Source organism: Ischnura elegans, chromosome 8, assembly GCF_921293095.1.
Source record: "Ischnura elegans chromosome 8, ioIscEleg1.1, whole genome shotgun sequence".
NCBI classification, from domain to species: Eukaryota; Metazoa; Arthropoda; class Insecta; order Odonata; family Coenagrionidae; genus Ischnura; species Ischnura elegans.
In genome coordinates this window covers 73470812-73492089 of record NC_060253.1, presented here as the reverse complement: position 1 = coordinate 73492089, position 21278 = coordinate 73470812, and the positions used below count along the sequence as shown (strand labels likewise).

General features: G+C 40.1%; 1 protein-coding gene across 4 annotated transcripts in view; it reads left to right on the top strand.

The window, feature by feature from the left end:
• Positions 1-21278, top strand: part of LOC124164041 (protein virilizer homolog) — a 51326-nt gene that overhangs the window by 9327 nt on the left and 20721 nt on the right. For 2 of the 4 annotated variants that reach the window (XM_046541208.1, XM_046541206.1), the window contains exons 4-10: positions 983-1249; positions 4563-4721; positions 6586-7327; positions 8644-9215; positions 9911-10000; positions 12045-12381; positions 17431-20494. In XM_046541208.1, the coding sequence (XP_046397164.1) occupies positions 983-1249; positions 4563-4721; positions 6586-7327; positions 8644-9215; positions 9911-10000; positions 12045-12381; positions 17431-20494 (5231 nt within the window). The remainder of the gene's footprint in view (positions 1-982; positions 1250-4562; positions 4722-6585; positions 7328-8643; positions 9216-9910; positions 10001-12044; positions 12382-17430; positions 20495-21278) is intronic. The other 2 variants (XM_046541207.1, XM_046541209.1) reach the window with 2 other exon arrangements.

Below are 21278 nucleotides of genomic sequence, written 5' to 3'. Positions count from 1 at the left end.
CGCCTAACACTCAACTCTACTACTACTGCTAAATTTGACATTTAATGAAATATATGTGAAGATTACGATTGAACCCTTTCAAATTGGTCAATTTATACGAATGTAATGGTGTGTAGGCAGTGAGGGACAGCATGGCATCCCAGTATATGTAATGCATTTGTATTTTTTTTTTGAAAAGTTTTAGTCAAAACTAAACAAAAACTTGATTGAAATATTTCTATCCATGTTACTCCCATATGTTTTAATGCAGATAAACAAGGTGGCTCTCTATCATATGGGAATTCAAAATCCATGGTGAAAGAGGACGAAGTAGGGGTAGAAAATTGAAGGGAAGCAGTGTATCTTGTTTCTGTATACTCCTCAGTCAAATGCTCTTTATATTTCAAATCTTTCAGGATGCAGCAGCTAAAAATACAGGAAGTCCTCAAATTATGAGCATTCAACTGGTGAACTTTCAGAAATTCATGGAACAATCAAAAAATTCCGAAAAGAACATTAAGAAAATTGAAGTGTGCCCAAAATTTCAAATTTGGTGCCTTTGGTGTTGGTGGATGCCGTGCGGTGTAGGGTAGAGAAACTCACTGTTTGGGCACAATCTACATAAAGTATCAATTTAACCGTTGTGAAGTCGGAAATTGTTCAGCATTTGGCATATTTTTCCTTCCCGGTGGCAGCAAAATTATTTTGGCTCCGGCTGCATTGTGCAGGATCAGTTCGTTCATTCACCATCTTTAGTTAATGCCCAAATGTAATACAGTGTTTCATTCTGCTGGATAAATACATTTTTTGTTGTCTTGCTAAGATTTTTCTACTAGCAAACAAGGTCTCGGAATGTATAATGTTCATATGTCAAGGGCCTACTATATACGTTTAAAAGAAATCAACCTTTGTCTTTGTGTAAATAGTATGTAGAATGTTTAGCATTATCAAAGTCTAAACCCATTCTCATCTTTCAAATACGGTTCTTCATCGTGTTTTGCAGCAGATCCCGACAGATGGATTGGTGTTACGCGGGCTGTATACCACCATAACCTTGGCAGTTTACGGAGTGCTCACAAAAACTCTTCAGGAGACGATCCCTCCAGCACCTGCCCCACCCATCACCACACGCCAACCTCCTTCTCAACCTCCTACACCATCCACCCCATCATCTTCAGTTGTTGGAGGGCCACGCCCTGAACCACGTGTCGCTGAGGCAGTGGGACCAAACACAGCTGCTACTGCAGAATGGGTTCAGCAACATGCTCAGGTAAGTCATCATAGTAAAGGTTAATCTCGACCAAGTGTGGAGAGCCCATCGTTAGGCTTTCGTACCTGTGAGATGGTATATCAGCTCACTAATTAAGATATGGAAAAATTGCAATTATTAGTGGAATAAGTACAGTATGAGGTCTATCGAAACCCATTTCCCACAAATTGAACTACCTTTTCACACATAATATTATTATCGTTCCCTAATGGAATATTGTTAGATATGTATAGAAATTGAAAATGCTATTTTGTGTGTAATAATTGCAGTATGAGGTCTCTCAAAATCCATAGGTTTTTCCCACAAATTTAACTTTCTTTAACTCTCTAATCTTTTCACACAATATATTTATTATAATTTTTTGCAATTTCAGTGGAATGTGATCTTTTATTGCTCTTTGTTCTCTGTTTTGAAGTTTCCACTATTTTATAGCAAAATGAAATTTTAACTTGGGAACATGTTACTCAACAGTCTACCGCTAACCCAATTTTCATTCTTGGGAATGCTGAAGTACAAAGACAATTGCCTTAATTGATGTGGGTAATGCATACAGGGCTCCCACTCAACCATGAAAACCTTAAAACCGTGAATAAGCCGTGAATTTCGTCTACCGTGAAAAAAACCTGGAATTAGCCGTGAATTTCATAATAAAACCTTAAAAATTTCTCAAACATAATTGTAGAACTAAGAGTGATCGATCGATCATGTTTCAAGGTCAATCACACGCAGGCACTGTCCACGCATTCATCTGCACGCATATATTTGAAGCGCAATTATTGGCCCGTGTGCCATGACAACACATTAGCCTTAGCCCTGTGATTGGGAGACCAGTAACCAAAGTGTTATTAACCCTGGCAAAAAAATCAAACATTTCTTCTCTTCCCTACCTCCCTGCTCACTTCATTTTCCCACTCGCAACTCCTTAGCCGGCCCTGAATTTAGCTAACGATAGGTGACGTCATGAGAGGTAGCACTTTCATAGCTGCGTTTGCATTTACGGCATCTGTTGCATTTGTTAAGTTTTTAGTTAACGTGTGGCTGGTGATTGTTACGTGATCAATATTTTTGCCTTAAATTGCTCATCAACAGACCGTGAAGTTGACGACATTTAGACCATGAAAACCTGGAAAAAACCGTGAATTTTATAATTTAGCTAAAGTGGGAACCCTGGTTTCTGAAAGAGTTATTGATGTCATCTTCACCACGAAAACGGACAATCTAAATTTGACATAATGTTTTTACAAATTATTGCTATGAAGCACACGAGACAAATGAACTGCTGTCAATTAGTGCCATTAAAGTAAAATAAAATACTTGAAAAGTGTCTACAATTCCAACAACATAATTTTTTGTAAGGTCGTGCACTTTTTTGAAAGAACCATTTCGTTTTTAACCATTATCCCAACAGATGAGGTACATGAATTTTTCATTTTCAAGATTTATGTTTAACTTCATTTGCCTTTTCACTTCGTATGTACCTTAGTGTTGCTTCTTACTTTCCATTGCTTTCAATCTTCTCAATTTTACTCTGAATTAAGTTCTTACAAATATTGCAATGAATTTCTTTCATTCTTCTGTGCTTCGCCAGTAAGTTATTGCAGGTTTCTTTTGTAATATACCTTTTATGGTTAGCATATGCTTTATTTGCTCATATCATTATCTCATCAGATATGTTCACTATTTAATTTTTGGGACGAATATATTTCATATAATCCAAGTATGCTACTATAGCAGTGTATTGTAAGACTTACTGAAAGAAGTTATAATGTTATATTCCTATAAAATTATTGTACTTATATAAAGTTGACTAAAATCTGAGATTCTTATGTCACTGGCATCATTTATTAGCTACCACTTTCGTATTCCATGCTAGAAATTAATAATTATTTATATTTTCATTTCTTCATAGTTTTCATAAGTATATTTATCGCTAGAAAAATATCTCTAGAAAAAGGCTCAAAATAAAGTTATAATTCTTCAACTCACATTCTTACGTCAAATTATTCTTCAATTCATATTATTAATTAGGTTCAGCTACATTTCTTCTATATTTTCCTGTCCAAGTGGATTCTTTCATGGCATTTTCAATCCAACGCTTTCCTGTGTTTGCATATGTGTGAAACATTTGTTACTCATACTTAACAGAGGAGAATCAGACAACCTTGTCTCAGAAATCCTTCTAACTTTGCAAGTGTAAATTATGCGGTTCATTAATCATTCCTAATACAGAGTTATTTGATCAACAGTGCTTGTAAAAAAGGCTTTGAAATATGAAGTATGCAAATGCCTATGTATGATCACTTGCAACTGAGATTTAATCTAAACATGTGGTGTCTTAACATATTCGGTGCGAAGCACGTCAATTGACGTGGGCCAGGAGCCCTTTCTCCGCCTCTGTACGTGACTATTATCCACTTCAGAGTCTTCCGATCGTGTGTATGGCCTTCAGCCAGCTTCCCTCTTTCGAACCGTGTGGTCCGTTTGTAAAAATCAGTATTTGAACGGAAGTTATGGTGCAGAGACCTCTGTCTATTTTTCTTTCTTATTTTTACAGCTGATTTTGACGACTTTAATGAAAATCAGGCCATTGAATGTGTTGATGAGTAAGGACCGCAACTCTTGTGCACAAGAGATAAAGGAAAGGAAATCACATACAGGAATAAACATGCCTATAATGTTCCTGTTAATGCACAGACATAATGTACTTTTTCACTAATTTTGTCGATTGTGATAGGGTTTAAAGAATGAATAGACCCTTATTTTTCCATTTCTCAATCCGTCATACACTTCTCTGGCTATTTGTGGTAAATAGTCAATAACCTTAACTTTTCAAAGATAAGTTGATGATGTCACAAGCTCAGACTTGGGCTGTTCTCTGTATCTCTTTTAATCCTTGTGCATCATGCTCGTGGTCCATACTTGTTAGAGCGATCTCTTCAGTCAATCAGCTGTTCTCCCTGAATGATATGACCAACCAGAACTGAAATTGTCTGAAACTCGTGAAAAAAGTGTCAGTTGAAGTGTTCTTTTTTTTAATCATATGAAAGAATGGATGAATGAGAAATGGTCATTGCCTCATGATGCATGTGGGTTGTTAGAAGTGGTTATGGTTCTATACTTTTATGGGCCTTTGTGTGGTCCAATTGCTGGTATAATCCCGTATGTGGAGAGACTTAAGAACTGCATGTAACGAACTTCAAGGCTGCTAAGTTTGATTAAGCTCAAAGAGCCAGTAAACTGATCCTCGCTTCATTACTTCATTACTACCCATTATAATGGCTAGAACTTTAAGTCGACATTTTAATGTCCTCAGGTCGCAGACTTGGCTCCTCCTGTAGATAGGGCATATTTGGTTGAGACCGCAATTGCTGGTGGTGCTGCTGATCCGTACACAAACAGTTACACAACTGAGCCTTACCATCAGCCAGAATATTCTCATCCTTATCGTGATGAATGGAGTCAGCCACAGCCGGTAAGCTTACAGTCAAACCAAAGAGTTGCCTTATTTTGCCGTACTCCTTAGCTAATTCCGTCTATATGTTTGTTGAAAAAGTGGAAAATGTCTTCCTTGTTGTTTCTTATTCCTCTGTGGGCTGTCATAAATATTTTCTTTTTTAATTATGGCTGAGTATCTAACAATTATTTGCCTTAATTAGCATTGTTAATTAAGATGTTCTGCTGTGGCAGATGACAATGATATATCCTTAGTTACCTTGTAATTGGTGTGATTCTTCATTATAATTTTATTAATTGTTAAGCTCTTGTATGTATATCATATATTTTTTGATTGCACCTTGCTAAATTTGCATTTCCTTACATTTATTTATTCTGTATTGAGCTTACTTAATTCAATGTTGTTGTGCGTCAATCACGGCTTAAATTACACATTTGTAAAATTTTTGTGGCTCTTACATAAGCCCTTCCTTCGTATTTTCTTTGATAAAACTTGTACTTATTGTTACCTTTTTATAATACACATTTATTTCGTATGAACAATAACGGCATGAAAAGTATAGAAATAGCTTCATGGGAATCAGGAGGAGGATGACAAAAGAACAATGAAATCCTTACGTGATAAATTAATAAAGAATAAGGAACAAAGAATAGGGGCATAACAAACATTTGAACGCTGAATTTGCAGAAAAATGATAGTTTTTGTAGCATTTAATGCCATAGATGCAGTGTGTGATCACTAAGTCAACCTGTTGTAATTACGAATTGTGCCGGTTTTTGTGAGAAATTGAGGCATTATCGCTAATAAAAAATTTTTAATATGTAAATCATAGGGTTTTAAATGGTTCCTTGGCTAGGTCTAGCATATTCGAGCTTGCGGCTAAATCTCATAATTGCTATATGGGGCTTCCTATATACGTATAGTGACGTACTTGGGGGCTCTGAATTGTGAATGCTTCTATGAAATGATGCTGAAGATAAATACATTTAGGTTTTTCCTAGTCTTAGGATAATTTTACCAGGTAACAGTTTTATGTGTATTCTAGCTTACTCCTTCTGGTCATAAGTGACTTACATTTTAGCAAAACTATCCACCAACGAGGTGGTCTGCAGCAAATATAATGGCAATAGGTCTTAATACATTATTTTGCTTCATAAAGTAAACACCAAGCATTTGATTTTGCACCATTACTACTTAGTTTCAGTTTTAATTTTATTGTATAAAAGACATATTAATTACATTTGTTATTTAATTTATTTTATATAACCATTTTAATTTAATATTATTTAAATCATATATGAGATATTAATGTTATGTATCACAAATTTTGCTTGTAAGCCGGGAATGAGTCCCGCAACTGGTTAACAGGTACTGTGCTTCATTTGATGTAAATTAACTGGAGTCTTGTGTATCTGCAAATGTTATTTTGGTGTATTTAAACTACAATTTTTGCATATTGCCATGTCATAATCCACTGTGAAGCCTCTAGTTTAATGGTTCTAATAATGTTTTAAGTTTCAATCATATGCCTTTTAAAGTAAATGAGTAATAATAATTTCCCTTTCGCATAACAAAATCTCATATCAGTTTTAAATTGATTTTTATTTTATTTTTGCTGGTGCTGAAAGGAAAAATTATTTTTGAAAAGTGAGTTATTTTCGTATTGCAGAATGCTCTATAAAGTCTGTATGCTTTGGTTTGCTAATGCAAGACTTATACTACTGGAAATGGTGACTAGTCAAGTAGAAGAGAAAAAAAATGTCACGTTGATTCTGCATTTGTAGTTTTGATAAATGGGTGAACAGAAAGTGAATTGTAGATAAAGGTATTCTTTAAATTGTTTTGTTGTGCAATTTTGTTATAATACAACCTATTTTTTCAGACTGCAGATGTGTATGATGGGACTAAAGAGTTGGAGCAGCACCCAACGCATTACGACACTGAACCCCTCCCTTGGGAACGGACTAAAGACAAAGAATGGGGTGAGCGGGGAAAGGGGGAGAGGGACGCTAGGACTCGTGAACGGCACCGCGGTGGGGAGAGGGACGGGGATGGTGCGCGGCACGTGGAGAGGGTAGTGAGGGGAGCGGAAAGGGACTTGGTGCCAGACAGGGAATGGGAGGAGAGGGGTCGGGACCGCAAGGAATACGGTGAAGTGCCACGTGAGCGGGAGTGGGGCTCCAGCGAGAGGACAGGAAGTGGATGGACGGGGAGCGGTGCCGCCCCGGGCGGTACGGCGGCACCCAACCGCAGGGAGGGTCGGAGTTGGGAGAGGGGGGAGAAGAGGGATGGGCTGACTCCGCCCCCTCCGCCGCACCACCATCATCATCGGCACCACCATCACGACGAGCAGAGGGTGCAGAGGAGAGGGTCATCTCCGGAGAGTGTCCGCCGTGGCGGATCGTGGGAAAGGCGGGGTTCTTCTCAGGAGAGGGGAAGCAGCGGAGGGGAGGATACGAGGAAGAGGCCGAGATCTCCGCCCTTGCCGCCTCCGTCAGCGCCCCCACCAGGAGACTTGGTTGCGACTGCATCTGGGCCCAAACGGCCAAGGACTCCTCCCACCATTCCTGTTGCTCCAGCTCCATCTTTATCTCCTCACGACAGTGAGGGAGAAGTGAGAAAAGGTACATTCCATTTAACACGTGTCCCCTCCCGATTGGTGAAGGGGCTATACTCTCTATATGTCCGACCTCCTGGTTGAATCAACGGATCTCCTGGTTCCATGAGGAGTGAGCTAATTGTTCTTCATTGCCACAAGGAGTTGCCTGCACTTTGTGTGTCACTTGCCACAGCAGGAGGCTGCATCCCTTGGATGTTGTATTGTTTAGGGATGTGGTCACTGGTTATATTATTTATTTATTTTCTCCCCCTTTCCCGGCCAACAGTTAGGGAAAAGTATGAATTTGGTTCAGTTAAAATGGAATGGCCTCAGAAATTTGTGATATTTGCTACTTTTATGTGTAAGTTTATTCTTTTGCAACCCATGGGAGGTGCCTGTGATTTCAAATAAGTAGGTTCTCTGGTTGGGTCAGTTCTTCTCAGCTCATGTGCAATGTTTTGAAGTTTACTGTTTACCTGATTTCACCTAAAAAGAGTTCATGAAGTGGCAGTAACAGTGATGATTCTGCGTTAAATACAAGAGATAGATCATCTTTTCATTTAGTCTGTGCTGACCTTCAGTGAGTGATGAAATTTCCAGTCCTCATTCTTGCAACAGTCCACCTCTGATGTTCTTCATATAAATTTTTTATGCCATCTATTTATATGCTTGCATGTGTGTATTATGTAATAGCCAGTAATTTATTGTGTTAAGTTTCAGCATCAACCATGAGTTTGGGTGCTAAATTTGATCCTCTATGGGCTTAAAGTTTATGAGTTTTGTTGAACCAAGTTTTGGATGTGAAATTTATTTCACAACATCATAACTGAGCATGGAGACAAATTTAATTTATGAATTCTGTTTTTTTCCCTTGATTTAATGGCTGTTGTTCTGATTTGGTGATACTATTGCCATGATTAATCTGACCTGTCATAGTAATTCCCTGTGCACCATATGTTCCTAGTGATTGGGTGGCCTTATGCTTTTAGTTATTTTATGTGTGAAGCATTAATTCTTGAGTGCAGATTGTTCTGATGAGATAGTCAACTTTGAAATCAGTGAAATGTGTCAGGGGATAATTTTTTTAACTTGCCCTTGCTTTGAAAAGGTATAAATTTTTTTACATTGAGCGTTTTCTGATTTGGTGCGTGCCCGTGGAAGTTGGTGCCTATCTCCACACCGTCTCTTTGGCGAATGTGTGTGTGTGCTTGAGGTGCCAGAGGGTAGGGTGGATGCGGGTTTCTCGGTGGGTGGGTGCCCCCTGCTCTATCCCCCTTTGGGCACTGGGTCCTTTTACCTGTGGCATGAAAGTGTGTGAAGTGGGTGGTGGTCCATTTGCAGAGGTGACGCAACCCTTGTTTGAATCACTCTCCCCCGGGGACGTGGAATCCATCTCGGAGGGCGAGATCCCGGAGGCAGATGAAGACGATGGTCAGGAGGGGCCCATCGAGGACTCCAGGCCCCCGCCTGATGATGAGGAGGATGAAGCCGCACCCAAGGCCCACAGTTTGGTGGGCGATGGGGGTCGTGACGAACCCATGTCCCCCATGGACGTCGGCCCCTCTGATGAACCCCATCCTGCGGAGCCCTTGCCGGTGAGGGCTCTTTGCAACGAGGATGACGATGGAGGGAATGCGGTGGACGGAGGCATCCCAGAGGATGTTGTTGATGGTGGGAGCCATCATCGCGGATCTCCTGCCCTCGATGGCGACGTCTCTGGTCCGATGAACTCGCTGATCACAGATGTGGCCTCTCCAGCATCTGGTTCCGGGGGTGGCATCCGGGTGTCACACTTTGCCAGAGGTGTGTCGTCCCTCACGCCATCTCCGGTGCCACCAGCAGCTGATGAACCGGAGGAGCAGTACGAGCCAATCCTCAGTGACGAGGAAGTTATGGACGAGGGAGAGTCACAGGTGCTGGAGCAGTATCTTGTCCCATGCCCATTGCCCTCCCGAACCTCCAAAACAATCTATTTCCCTCGCTCCCCGACACCCCAAACAGAGAAAGTGGAAGGAATTGTGCCCTCCCCTCCCCACAAATCATTGCTTTTCAAGCTTGAAGCAAAATACTTGCCCTCCCAGTGTGAAGATAAAGCTTTTCCCCCCCTCACTGTGATGTGGTCCAGTGGTGTTTTAAGTTCCAATAAGTTGAGTTTGCAGTCATATTGTGTTAGATTTGTTTTGTTTGGGGTGGTCACTTGATATTCATGAGAAAGTTTATCAACAAAGGGTAACATATTCCTCATCCTAACTTAATAAGAAGAGGAGTTACCTGTAATTTATACCTTGAAAGTGCAAGTGAGTCCAAGTAGATTACTTTAGGGAATTTTTCTTCTCGTGTTTAACGTTGACCGAGACTAATTGTCATAAGACTTAACTTGTAGCTCCATCTAACTCTCCAATGTTTTGTTTTTATTGAAAAATATTTTTTTAAACAAATATAGTTACCTTTAATTGATGAGAAATGGTTTCCTGGTGGAAAGTTGAATCTGCAGGAAAGCTTGCCACAATCTCATTAACCTTTCACCTGGAAGCATATACATTTTCCACTATGTTTTTTGTGCAATGAAGGTGAGACTTTTTTTCTCTTTCTCATTTCAAATTTTCAGTATCAGGACATGGAGTTCGACGTGACGGATTACTGTGAGGAACTGAGCAAAACTTTTAATCCTTATTCCTGTGAACTTCAGCCATTGTTGGTAAGAATTACTGGTATACTTATGTTTTTTAAAATTTTAAGTTTTGTACATGGCATTACATATTTCGTACTGTTATGGTAGCGTGATCTTTAAATTCATTCCTATGTCTGAAGTGTGCTACTGTGCGGTGCTAAGTGATAAGTGATTTCTTGGAAGAGCGAGATTTTTCCCAACCTCGGTGCTTCCCCACTGCTGGACATCTGTAGGCATATTAAAGGAGATGGCATGAAGTGGTCCTCAGAAGTTTGTGTAAGGTCCTTAATATGATCGTTTCTGCAAAGAAGATAGAAAGATACAGCTTCGTCCATCTATATTTGAAGTCATCTGTTCCTGTGTACATCAAGCGGCCAGTTTGTGTGTGATTTTGCTAAGCTGTCGTGCATTTTATGTGTTTGTGCTATTCACTGAGAAGAAATGATGCTGATATTAATTTATTGCTAATGCTTGCATTGCATGTCGTTGCTAATGTAGAGAACAAGGGTTTAATTTTTAAATTGGATCTTATTGTTCTCTTCTCTTAGTGCGGTGTTGCACACCAAGCACAATTATGAATGTTGAGGTCCTTTTGAGGTATAATGAATAATTATTGGCTGCTGTTAAGTTTAATTTTCGTCATCATGAGATTTCTATTATTTAATGCTATGAAAGGCACCCTTAAACAAAGTGTTGCTGTGTCATTTTATCTTTCAATGTACTCTCTAAGGTATTCACTCCGTGCATTGAAAAGAGTCCAGAGTTTTTGGGAAAGTGCTGTGTTTAAGTGACGAATTGCTGTTCTTGCATCGCTTATATTCACATCATCTATTTTGGAGCCATCAATATTTAGCTGAGTGAATGGTGGTCAGCATTGCAGTGGTATCAACAGTGAATATTCATTACAGTGAATGTATTGCATTCTTGTTTGGTATATTGTTTACCTTAAAGGATTTTTCATGCCCAATCAATGCTTCATCCTGTCCTGCTCACAGTAGCCTTATTTCGTACCATACTACTGTTTATTAGAGCTTAATCTTTTGGGAGAATATTTTTTTAATAATTAGATAGGAAAAATGTAATCCTAAGGCTGTGATGATGACTTACTGCTTTGGTTTTTCCTTTGCTAGTGCCTAGGTCATCAACTACCATGTTTATAGCTGCTGAGGTGAAAAATTAGTCTGTGATAACTTCCCTTTCTTGCAGAATGTGAATTGTGAAGTGGTGCTGAAATTTTAGTGGAGTCATACTCGGCTTATTAATTATCAGGATCTAGTGATAAATTCCTCAGGTGCAATTTTTTTTAAATCCCAAGAAGTTAGGATATATTTTTTTAGAAGCCTTAAGTATTGTTCCTGCTGTGATAAGTTAATGGTGCTTCTTAGTTCCGGTGATTTCACCTGGTACACCGACCTGAAGATGAGGTGCTTGCAAATGGCAAAATGTAGGAAAGCAGGAAAGATGCCAGCAGTATTATATTTATAGGGGCCTAAGTTCAGTGTGGCATTTATTTCAAGGAAGACCTACACAATGCTTTGTTTTGGAAAGAATGAGTGCCTGTGCAATGGAAGTATTTGCAAGAAATAAAAGAAAATCCAAGTATCAGTCATCAGCGCCGACAGGGAGACCTAACTTCTGAGCCATCCTCCATTTAAGAAATCGGAAGCATCTTCATTTCGGCAGAGTCCCCTGGTGCAGCCTCTGATTCTTTGTATGTTCTTAACGAATCCCCAGTGGTTATTCTGCAGTGGGTGTTCAGAAAGCACAAGAGGTGGAAGTGAAGGTAATTTTCGTGTTTATTTAATTGTGTTGTTTTTCATACAGCTCGTGTATATTCTTTTTGAACCCCATGTTCTCTTCAGAAGGTGTTAACCTTTGTTCCATTTTGCTCAGTCACATTCAATCCTTCCTCCACCACCTCACACACACCAGCTTCCTATGAAATTCCTTACAAAGAAATTGATTGTTTACCTAACACCCTGATTTAGAAGATATTGAGGAGTGGATGTAGTGTTGTGTTCAAGCTTCAATCAGTCCCTCAAGATTCGCCCATTCCTCCCTTCCCTCGCAGTATTTGTCGGACCCATCCATGACAGCGTGTGAGGCCGAGGAATGGAGGCAGCAGAGGCGTGGATGTCGAATGAACAGCAGTCGAGGGGATACTGCCGGAGGTCAACGAGGGGAGATGGTTGCTGCTTCCTCATCGACTCCTGGCTCGGAAGAGTTGCGGAAACTGGAGGAGTTGTTCTCTATGCAAGCCATGACGGTCAAGTCTCTGCTGGTTGACGAGGCTGGAGCAAGCGGGACGGCAAGAGTAGTGGATCAGATGGCTGAGGAATGGGTGGAAGCGGCTGAGCAAGTCCCAGGGCTGCTCACTGCAGCTCTGCCATGTGCCTCTTCAAAAGAAGGTAAACTCCAAGCTAATAGTTCCACCTCTCTTCTGAGGATAGTGCCTGTTTCCTTCTGATCATTTCGTTTTGTCTATATCCAGGTTATACTTCCACATTTTCCTTAGTCAACCCACCCATCTTTTCCCATTTGGAACATTGTCACCACTTTCACTATCCTCTGTTGGCCCATTCTGTTTAAATGTTCATTCCATTACACTTTCCTTCAAAGGACTGTTTGATAAATGTCAGAATAATATTACTGTAAAGTTTACAACTTCAGTGACAGGGAAGTTTTATGTTGATGATGTGCCTATATTTAATCCTTTGTTGATCTTGTTGGAACAATATTTCTTAGCTCCTTTTCATGGTACAATTTTGAATAAAAATAAAGAAGCGCTTCAGTCTTTCAAATCACTCCATGCTCTCACTAAATTATCAGCATTTAAAAGTGTGGAATTCTCTAAACAGATTTTTTTTAAATTTGAGAGGATTTAATTTTTAAGTGAGCATAAGAAAAAACTAGAGATACACAAATAGTATCCGCGAATACTTGAATACCTCGAATAATATAAAGTATACGATATTCGAGATCTTGAATACTTATGCTAAAAGTACTATCTCGAATACTTTGAATTTTGCACCGTACACTGTCGCACGCACATCATTGGTAGTTGACTCGGAAAAATATAGAGGACTCGAGTCGTTTAGTGCATGTAGCACCGTTTTAGGCAACTTGACTAACTACATCAAATTCACGGGTAAGAGTGGTGAATAGATATATTTTGATGTGGGGAACGGAAAACTATCAGGGGAAAAAATCTGAAAATCCCCAGTTTCCCTCTCAAAACCTCTCAAAAAATTAAAAATGTAAAAATGGGGGGGTGGGGGAAAAATTGACTTTTGGTGTACCTTCCATCATGCATTCAGCTACTGCTCCAGAACCATACCACTCATCGGAAAGATCATCCCGAATTCGAAGACTGCAAGGATGCGGGCCTCCCCTGACGTCAGTTTTGTCTCTTTATGCTGAACGACGGCTCCGTAATGGTGCATTAAAGTTGCTAAAGGATCAAAATTTTCATTAAAATGATAGTAAAAAACGGCATATGTGCGGGCTCTTGGCTGAATGCATACCATAAATACGCCAACATCCAAAACATTATTTTCTTCACTTCTAATTCTATGCTCCTCCAGGATGAAACCACAAGATGAAACTCCCCTTTTCAAGTGATGAGGCTTCTTCCGGAACAGAGCAAGCCCTAACATTAGCTGCCTCTAACCTGAGTTTTAACACAGACATAATTCCACTACCACAGTGCGATGCTATCAAGCAATTGATTCATGTTCTGAATGTTTTTGAAGGAGCAACATTTCTTGCTAGTGGAAGTGCAGTCACAGTTTAAGTTATCCCCCCTGTGAAAAGCATTAATAATTTTCACAGAAACTAAGAATTTTTTGCATAGTCATGTAAAAGGTTTTGTCAATAATTTGCTGTTTTCCATTAAAAGTTGGAATGAATTTCTGGAAAAAGAACAATTATTCACTTTTGCCACAATTCTTGATGTACGATTCGAAGTCAGTGACTTCCAAGATTCAAATAAAGTTTAGATGATAAAAAATCAGTTGGCTGTGGAGATGACAAGTCTGTCTAAACAAAGTCACCCAACAAAAACAGATGTATACCTTAGGAAAAGTGCGACCAAAAATAGCTGATGTAAAGCAACGACAATCAATGTGGGGACTTCGTTCAAAATGAAAAAGCTGATTTAAAAAATGTATTTTATATATACCTTTTATCATTTTACCAATTCATTTTATTTTATACCTATTCATCAAGTGAAATAGAAGAAAAACGTACATTTAATGTGCTTTGCACAATTATAGCATTTGAGGTATTCGAATATTCGAGCGATGATTTAAAATTCGAACTCCATATTCAAGTTCAAGAAATCTGCTATTTTACCCATCTCTAAAAATAAACACTTGTATAACACTTCTTCCTATACTTTCTCCCTTGCAAAAACTATCGAAAAATATGTAAAAATGTTGCCATGTTTGGTTTTTTTTTGTTAAGAAATATGTATTTGATGATACCATCTAATGTGGCTACTACCTAAAGTGTGATTCACCAGTTGTTCGCATTCCATTAGTGATTACTACATCTATGTGATACTGTAACCATAGTGGTAAAGCTCGTAGACTCTCATTGCTATTCTGAAGGTTATATGACTTTGATTGAATGTGAGTTGTAGCAAATTTTACATGATAAGTTTTTTCAGAAATGAGAGATAAAATATTCCCATCATCATTGTTACAAAATCCATGATTGAGATTGGTCATGCGGATTAAACGTGAAATTGGTAAACTGGATACGAGACTTTCTCAGTTACCATAAACAAAAAGTAGTTCTTGATGGAATTAGCTCTGATGTAGTAAAAGTTACATCAGGTGTTCCACAAGGAATCGTAATCAGCCCCCTTTTGTTCAATTTATACATTAATGATCTCTGCTCCCGCATTAGCTGTAAAATACATTATTTGCTGACGACACTGTCATCTATCGTGAAATTAGTGACCACTCTGACTATAAAATTCTATCATTGGACATAAACAGCATTCATTTGTGGAGCCAAGAGTGGGGACTCGAACTTAATCTGAGCAAATGCATGTCTGTACATTTTTTGTGGAATTCGTCCAACTCCATGTTTATTCTGTGGATGGTATTAACATAAAGGCAACAGACGAAATGAAGTACCTGGGAGTTATGATAACCTCGAACCTCTCGTGGGGAACACATATAAGGAATATCTGTGGCATAGCCCTGAAGAAATTAGGATTCGTCAAGCATATTGTGGGAAGATTTTCGTATGAGAAAGTGAAAGAAAGGTGCCATTTCGCACTCGTCCGTCCGCACCTTGAATATGCAGTGAGCGAATGGGATCCGGTGCAGAAAGACTTCATCCGCAAACTGAATAAAATACAATGGAAGGCTGCGTGTTAGGTCAAAAACTGCTACAGGCGTACAGACGGCGTTACGCATATGTTAAGTGAATTAGGCTGGGACCGCTGGAGACTCGGTGGCTGTGCGCTAGGCTTAGATTGCTTGAACAATTGAGAATGGATATCTTTAAGAGCGACATGGAGAACATAGTAATAGAGCTACACTATATTTCCAGGTCCTATAGAAGCGATAAATTAAGAGAGATGTTTTGCCAAGCGGAGAGATATGGGAATTTGTTTTTCCCCCGAACCATAAAGGATTTTAATAAATGCCAGACGTAATTTCGTTTGAGCATTTCCTTTTTACGTTCAAGTGGCTGGTGTCCTAACACCCCCTGCCACATGCCTTTTAGGCGGCTTGCAGGGTATTATGTAGATGGTTTAGAAATATGCAAATGATGATATATGGAAAAATTTATAGCACCTTTCAAAATGCATTCAAAAAATTTCTAAACTACCTCGTGGGCAGAAACAGAAACAAGAGCATTGTCATTGAATTCAAAAGGAGTCCTTTGTATCCATGAGATCTTCTTGCTTAAATCAATGAATTGTGTGCTAAACGTGATATAAATAGCTCTTAGCATTAAATGTCTCAGGAATATTGCAAAAAGACAAGAATAGCACTTTGACATGTAATAGACCATAATTTATGCTGTGGTTGCCATATTATTATTTTGGTTTTACTGTCATTTTATAATTTTATCCTGGAAATTTCCCATAAATAGATTACTGAATTGAGAAATGTGGAAGTTGAATTACTGTATTGAAATTCAATTTCAAAGTTTACCTACCATAGGTATTTGCTGTGATTAAAACATTGTACTGTCTAATTATGTGCAGTTCTTTTTTCAGCCCCTGCCAATTGACTCTGACTTGTGAAAAAATGTTGGAGCTGAGTTTTTTTTTGTACAACTCGACTTGAATTACACTATCTAGATAAACATAAGACTTAAAATGCTGTGGAAATAATTTTACTATTCTTACCAATCAGTCAATCATTTGAATTGTCATTTTTCTAGGAGAAATCAGCAAATATTTTTATCTGTGTGAGCTAGATCTTCGGACTCATTTCTAGTGTGTGGAAAAAGAAATGACTGAAGTCTGATAGCCTAAGTATACATAGGTTTTCTAGCCGTGCTTGTCTTAGTTGACTTTCCATTTCCACAGCATGCTGTGGGGTACGTTCGATATTGTTACATCATTGTGAAGTGTCACTGTAACAACGTCCAAACTTTTCAAGTCTTAAACAAAGGTTTAACAAGACCCTGCAAGTGATCTTTAATGTGTAATGGAATGGTTCCACCACATTTCACTGGAAACAACCAGTTTGAACCATAATATCTTAAGTTAAAGCTCCCAATTTGGCCATTAAGGACAGTTATCATTTATCCTCTAAGTCGTACACTGATGACAATTCTTGAGTTATGAGCTGAAACATCAGAGAACATGGACCTAGCTTGTACCATTTTTCAATTTTCTTTTCCTTTTTTTTTAAATCAATTTCCTTTCTTAATATTGAAGGAGCATTGTTCCAACATACTCTTGGGACTGTAAATCTCTTGTCATTCATCCTTAGTCTTAAGCATTTAGTCTCATGACATTAATAACCTTTTGTTCATTGTCTTTAATAAAATTAAATAGGTGTACGTAGGAAAAATTAGGTGAGCTTTTTAAATAGTCTAGTTTTCTTGCTTAGTGTTGTGTTTTCTCTCTGAAGTGATTTTACTTATGATGTGGAATGTAAGAGATAATCTTTGAAGTGGACAGTGGATAGAGATGGTTGTGCTGTTTTTTGTTGGCTTAGGTAATTTGGCTAATTTTAAGCCCTCAATTTGGAATTTTTAGTGATGTATATTGTGTTACAAGCAGTGTTAAATTCTTCTTGGTTTGGTTACTAGTAAATGTCTTTACGTACATGAGGACACTTTTGATTCTTTAAAACTTCATGCCTTATTTGTTTGTACCCATTATTGGGTGCAATAGGTAGGTTATTTTTTTGTATGCTATTTATCTGCTAAGAATATTTAAAAAATGAAATTTTAATAGTTTTCTTTGCTACATTTCACAGAAATCATGGACACGTTAGTGAACTGGGTACTCCTTGGATTGGACTTTGAGGTGGCATTTCTGCAGTTGCAACCAGGCTATAAAATACGGCACATCAAAGCAGGGGTAAGATTGGTTCAGGCAATCTGCAGCTGTGGTGAATCCTATATAGATAGGATTGTCGCCGGTGCCAACATTCACCGTACTCTCCTGAGTCTTTACAACCGGGAATACATGGCACTCTCCATTAAATTAATGATTCTCAGAGCGATTGATGCCACATTTTTAAGTCCTCTGGCTGTGGAAAAGTTCCTTGGTCGAGGTGGCGAAGGAGAAAAGGAAGAGACTTGCTATCAAATATTGCTTAACTTGATCCAGACCAACCGTTTGGCAAGGTTAAAGTTTGCCCTCTCTTCGCTATTAAGGAAGCTGCACTTGTATGAGACACTTTTACAACTTTCTCAATCTGTGCAGAATTTAGTGAGTGGTACCAACATGCAACTTGTGAATGGCAGTTTGAGAGATGAGCAGTTTCTGGATAAAGAAGAGTGGTCTGCACTAGGAGAGGAGGAAGTGGCGACGGCTTGTCTGGAAGAAGTTCAACGTGTATTTACTCATGCCAAGTATCTGATATCTCAGCCCAAAAGATTCCTTCCCCTGCGTGCTCAGTTTGAGGTTCGTGATGATTGCACTCTTGAAGAATTGTACAAACCATTGTATGCCTACTTCCGTAAGCATAGACTTGCTGAGGCCTGCCTGGTGATTGTGTCTCGCTTTGCATGCAGTAAAGTGCAAGGTTCATCTGCCTCAAATTCAGCTCCTGCTGCAATTATCAGACTTTTGTCGGAGATGTTAGAATCTTGGCATGGTATGCAATATCTATGTTCTCGCACAGAAACAACAAATGCTTTGCTTAGAGTCCTGATGCAGACTACAACACCTGATGATGCTGGCCCTAATATGACAGATTCTGTCACCTTCAACTTGAATCCAAATAGATTAGGCTTCATCATGGCTCACCGACTTAGAGTTTTTCAGCAAGTGGACGCATTGCTAGATGCGGCCACGACTCCCGGTAATGATCCAGATCACACGGATGTACTCGAGTCCCTCCATGGCCTCTACAGCATTGCCTCAACCCCTGCAGGAAAGTGTTCTGTTGCACACGTTCTTACCCATTTGGATGATGCCATTGCACTACTTCTCAAACTGGAAGGTGACAGACTTGATAACACTGGAGATGGGCCCGATGTGCACCTGAGGAGAAAGTCACCCGGAAGGAGCTATGCAGGAGACCTCTTGGCGTTAGCTGTGCGACACTCGGACTATGCCCCATTCCTTTTAAAGTTTGGAAAGGAAATAGCTGCTGCTGCAGCGCGCAATGTTGAGCACTCACGCCTTGCAGGGGTGGGACCGTGGTTACGACCAGTGGAATCTGGAACAACCCCTGATCTTGCCTCCCTTTGTGAGGGGCTCCGAATTCATGGAGAGCATGCATCTAACTTGCCAGGGGAACTAGTCACAATCCTCCGTCTCCTGGCTCACATGGCCCTCACTCCAGCTCAGCTATCTGACCCAGCTGTGGGCTTTGGGGAGAGCAACAGTGGGTCGGACGACCCCGAAGTCTATCACGTTGAATTGCGTTACACCCATGCATTACTTGGACTCTTCTCAGAAGATGGTGTTCCCCATCTGTGCAATATCTTGATGCAAGTGTGTGACTTGTTTGAACAGCCAGGCCTTCATACAACGAGACTGGTCTCACCTGTGGGTGCAATTGTGGCTGCAATTGCTCTACCGGCTCTCCAATTGTTACGGCGTATGCTTGAACGACTCATCCAAGCACGTGCCCATGAGTTTCATGATCTGACTGCAATTCCAATGCTTCTACGCTCGTACACATTGCTCCAGTCATTCCCCACCTCTTCCATTGGCTATGCCCAAGCGCAGAGGGGTTGCAGAGAAATTATTGAAGCACTTGTTGCGTATACACAGCCTCCTCCTCCTCCATCATCTGCTGCTCCTCTTCCTGCTGTCTTAACTGGATTGTCCTCGTACAATTCACGAACTGGTCCCACCACTGAACCAGATGGCCCTGCACGTAGTTTGTGGACTCGGACAATAGCAGAAATATTGACATACTTAATGTCTGTTCCCCACGCATTCATTCCTGGACTTCGTTTGCTTTCCGAACTCTTACCACTGCCTCTTCCAATCCCGATAGGGAAGGACCAAAATGAATCGACTCTTACGGCAGATGCCCTTAATGCCCGTCGTTTGTGGAGTGTCCACCTGCAACCTCTCGCATCAACAATTTCCGAAGTCGTCGCCACTTTGAGTGGAAGTAGTTTTGCTCCACTGCTGCAGCTGTTGCGTCGCGTTTGCATCCAGATAGCCGACCTCTCCCCGGCGACTGCCCTCGTGATCACTCGAGCTCTCCTGGACTCTTTGCTGTCTGCTCTCAGTCGAGATGTGACCGTGGGGAGCGACAATCGTATTCCAGTCCTTCCCATTGCCGAGAAGGATCCCTACGGACTCTCTTCGGAAGGACACCACGCACCCCCTCCAGCCGGTGTGTTTTCCTGCTCCGGACACACTGCCAGACTCCTCAACTTCCTCGCTTGTCTCACAAGCCATGGACCGATAAAAGTGGTGGCCTTGCAGCTCATTCGCTCCAGCTCCTCTGTGTCATCGGCAGCTGGTGGAGATGATTGGCAGTACTCCAACCTTGTTGCCTGGCTGGTTGCAATTCTGCGACCTCCCCCACCTGATACAATATCAGCTCCTCAACACCTTCAGGCTCAGGAGTGTGCCGTGTCAGTCCTCCAGTGCTTGTGTGACACTGAAGTTGGCCTGATCCCTCCGCCTAGGCCGGGATTGTCTGGGGACTCTCCAGCTGCTTTGAATTTCCTGGCATCTTGCCTTCCTCCGAAGGATCTGACTTTGACTTTCACGTCAGCTTTAGTGGAGCATGTCCGTGGTGGTGATTGTTTGGGAAGTGATCAGCCTTTTGCAGTGCTTCTTCCAGCTGTCAGAACATTGCTTGTATTGATGGAGCATGACTACGGATTTTATCATCTTAAAAGGTTAGTTCTGTTACTTTTTAGTACCATTTTAAGATTTTTAGGCATGGTATTGGAATACCCTCTTTATTTCTTGAGTCATTCCCCAATGATGGATGTGGGCTTCACACAGATTGAAATCCTACATGTGTATTCGAAATGCTGTTTCTGTGGGAGATTCACAGTATCTCCTGGACTAGTGGTTAAAAATTTTATTTGCCATTATTTTTCATATTTTCCAGTCATTATTAATGATTAATCAACCCTCTTTATGTTTTCCGTCATAAATTAACCTGTGGGCGTGTGGGGCATCAACCAGTTCACGAATGTGTTCATAAAATTGACTCTATGGTTCCTTATGCTACATTTTTCTTATTGGCAGAAGTGACTACCTACTATGTGGTAGAATATCAATGTAAATGTTTTACCTGATTTTGATTTTTACTCTTGATTTCAAAGTAGGTACGAAAATAATTCCCGTTTGCACATTTTATAGTTTTATTTTGGAGTTATTTTCTCATCAATTTGTAAAGGCATGTCTTTCCTTGTGATCATCTAAAAAATGATGTGAATTTATGGTCTTATTAATCTTTGTTGAGGATTTAATGCTGGAGAAATCTGATTTTCGGGTTAATGCCGACCCTTGTTTTTGGGGAGGACAGATTTGAGTGCATTCCAGCTACCGTCTTCGAGTCTAAAGTTCGGGTTAGGTTTCAGTACTGCTTGAGAAATCTGTTTGCAAACAAAGAAAAAAGTCACTGGATAGCATTTTTTTTCTTCATATTTTGTAATTAGTACAGTGAGTCCT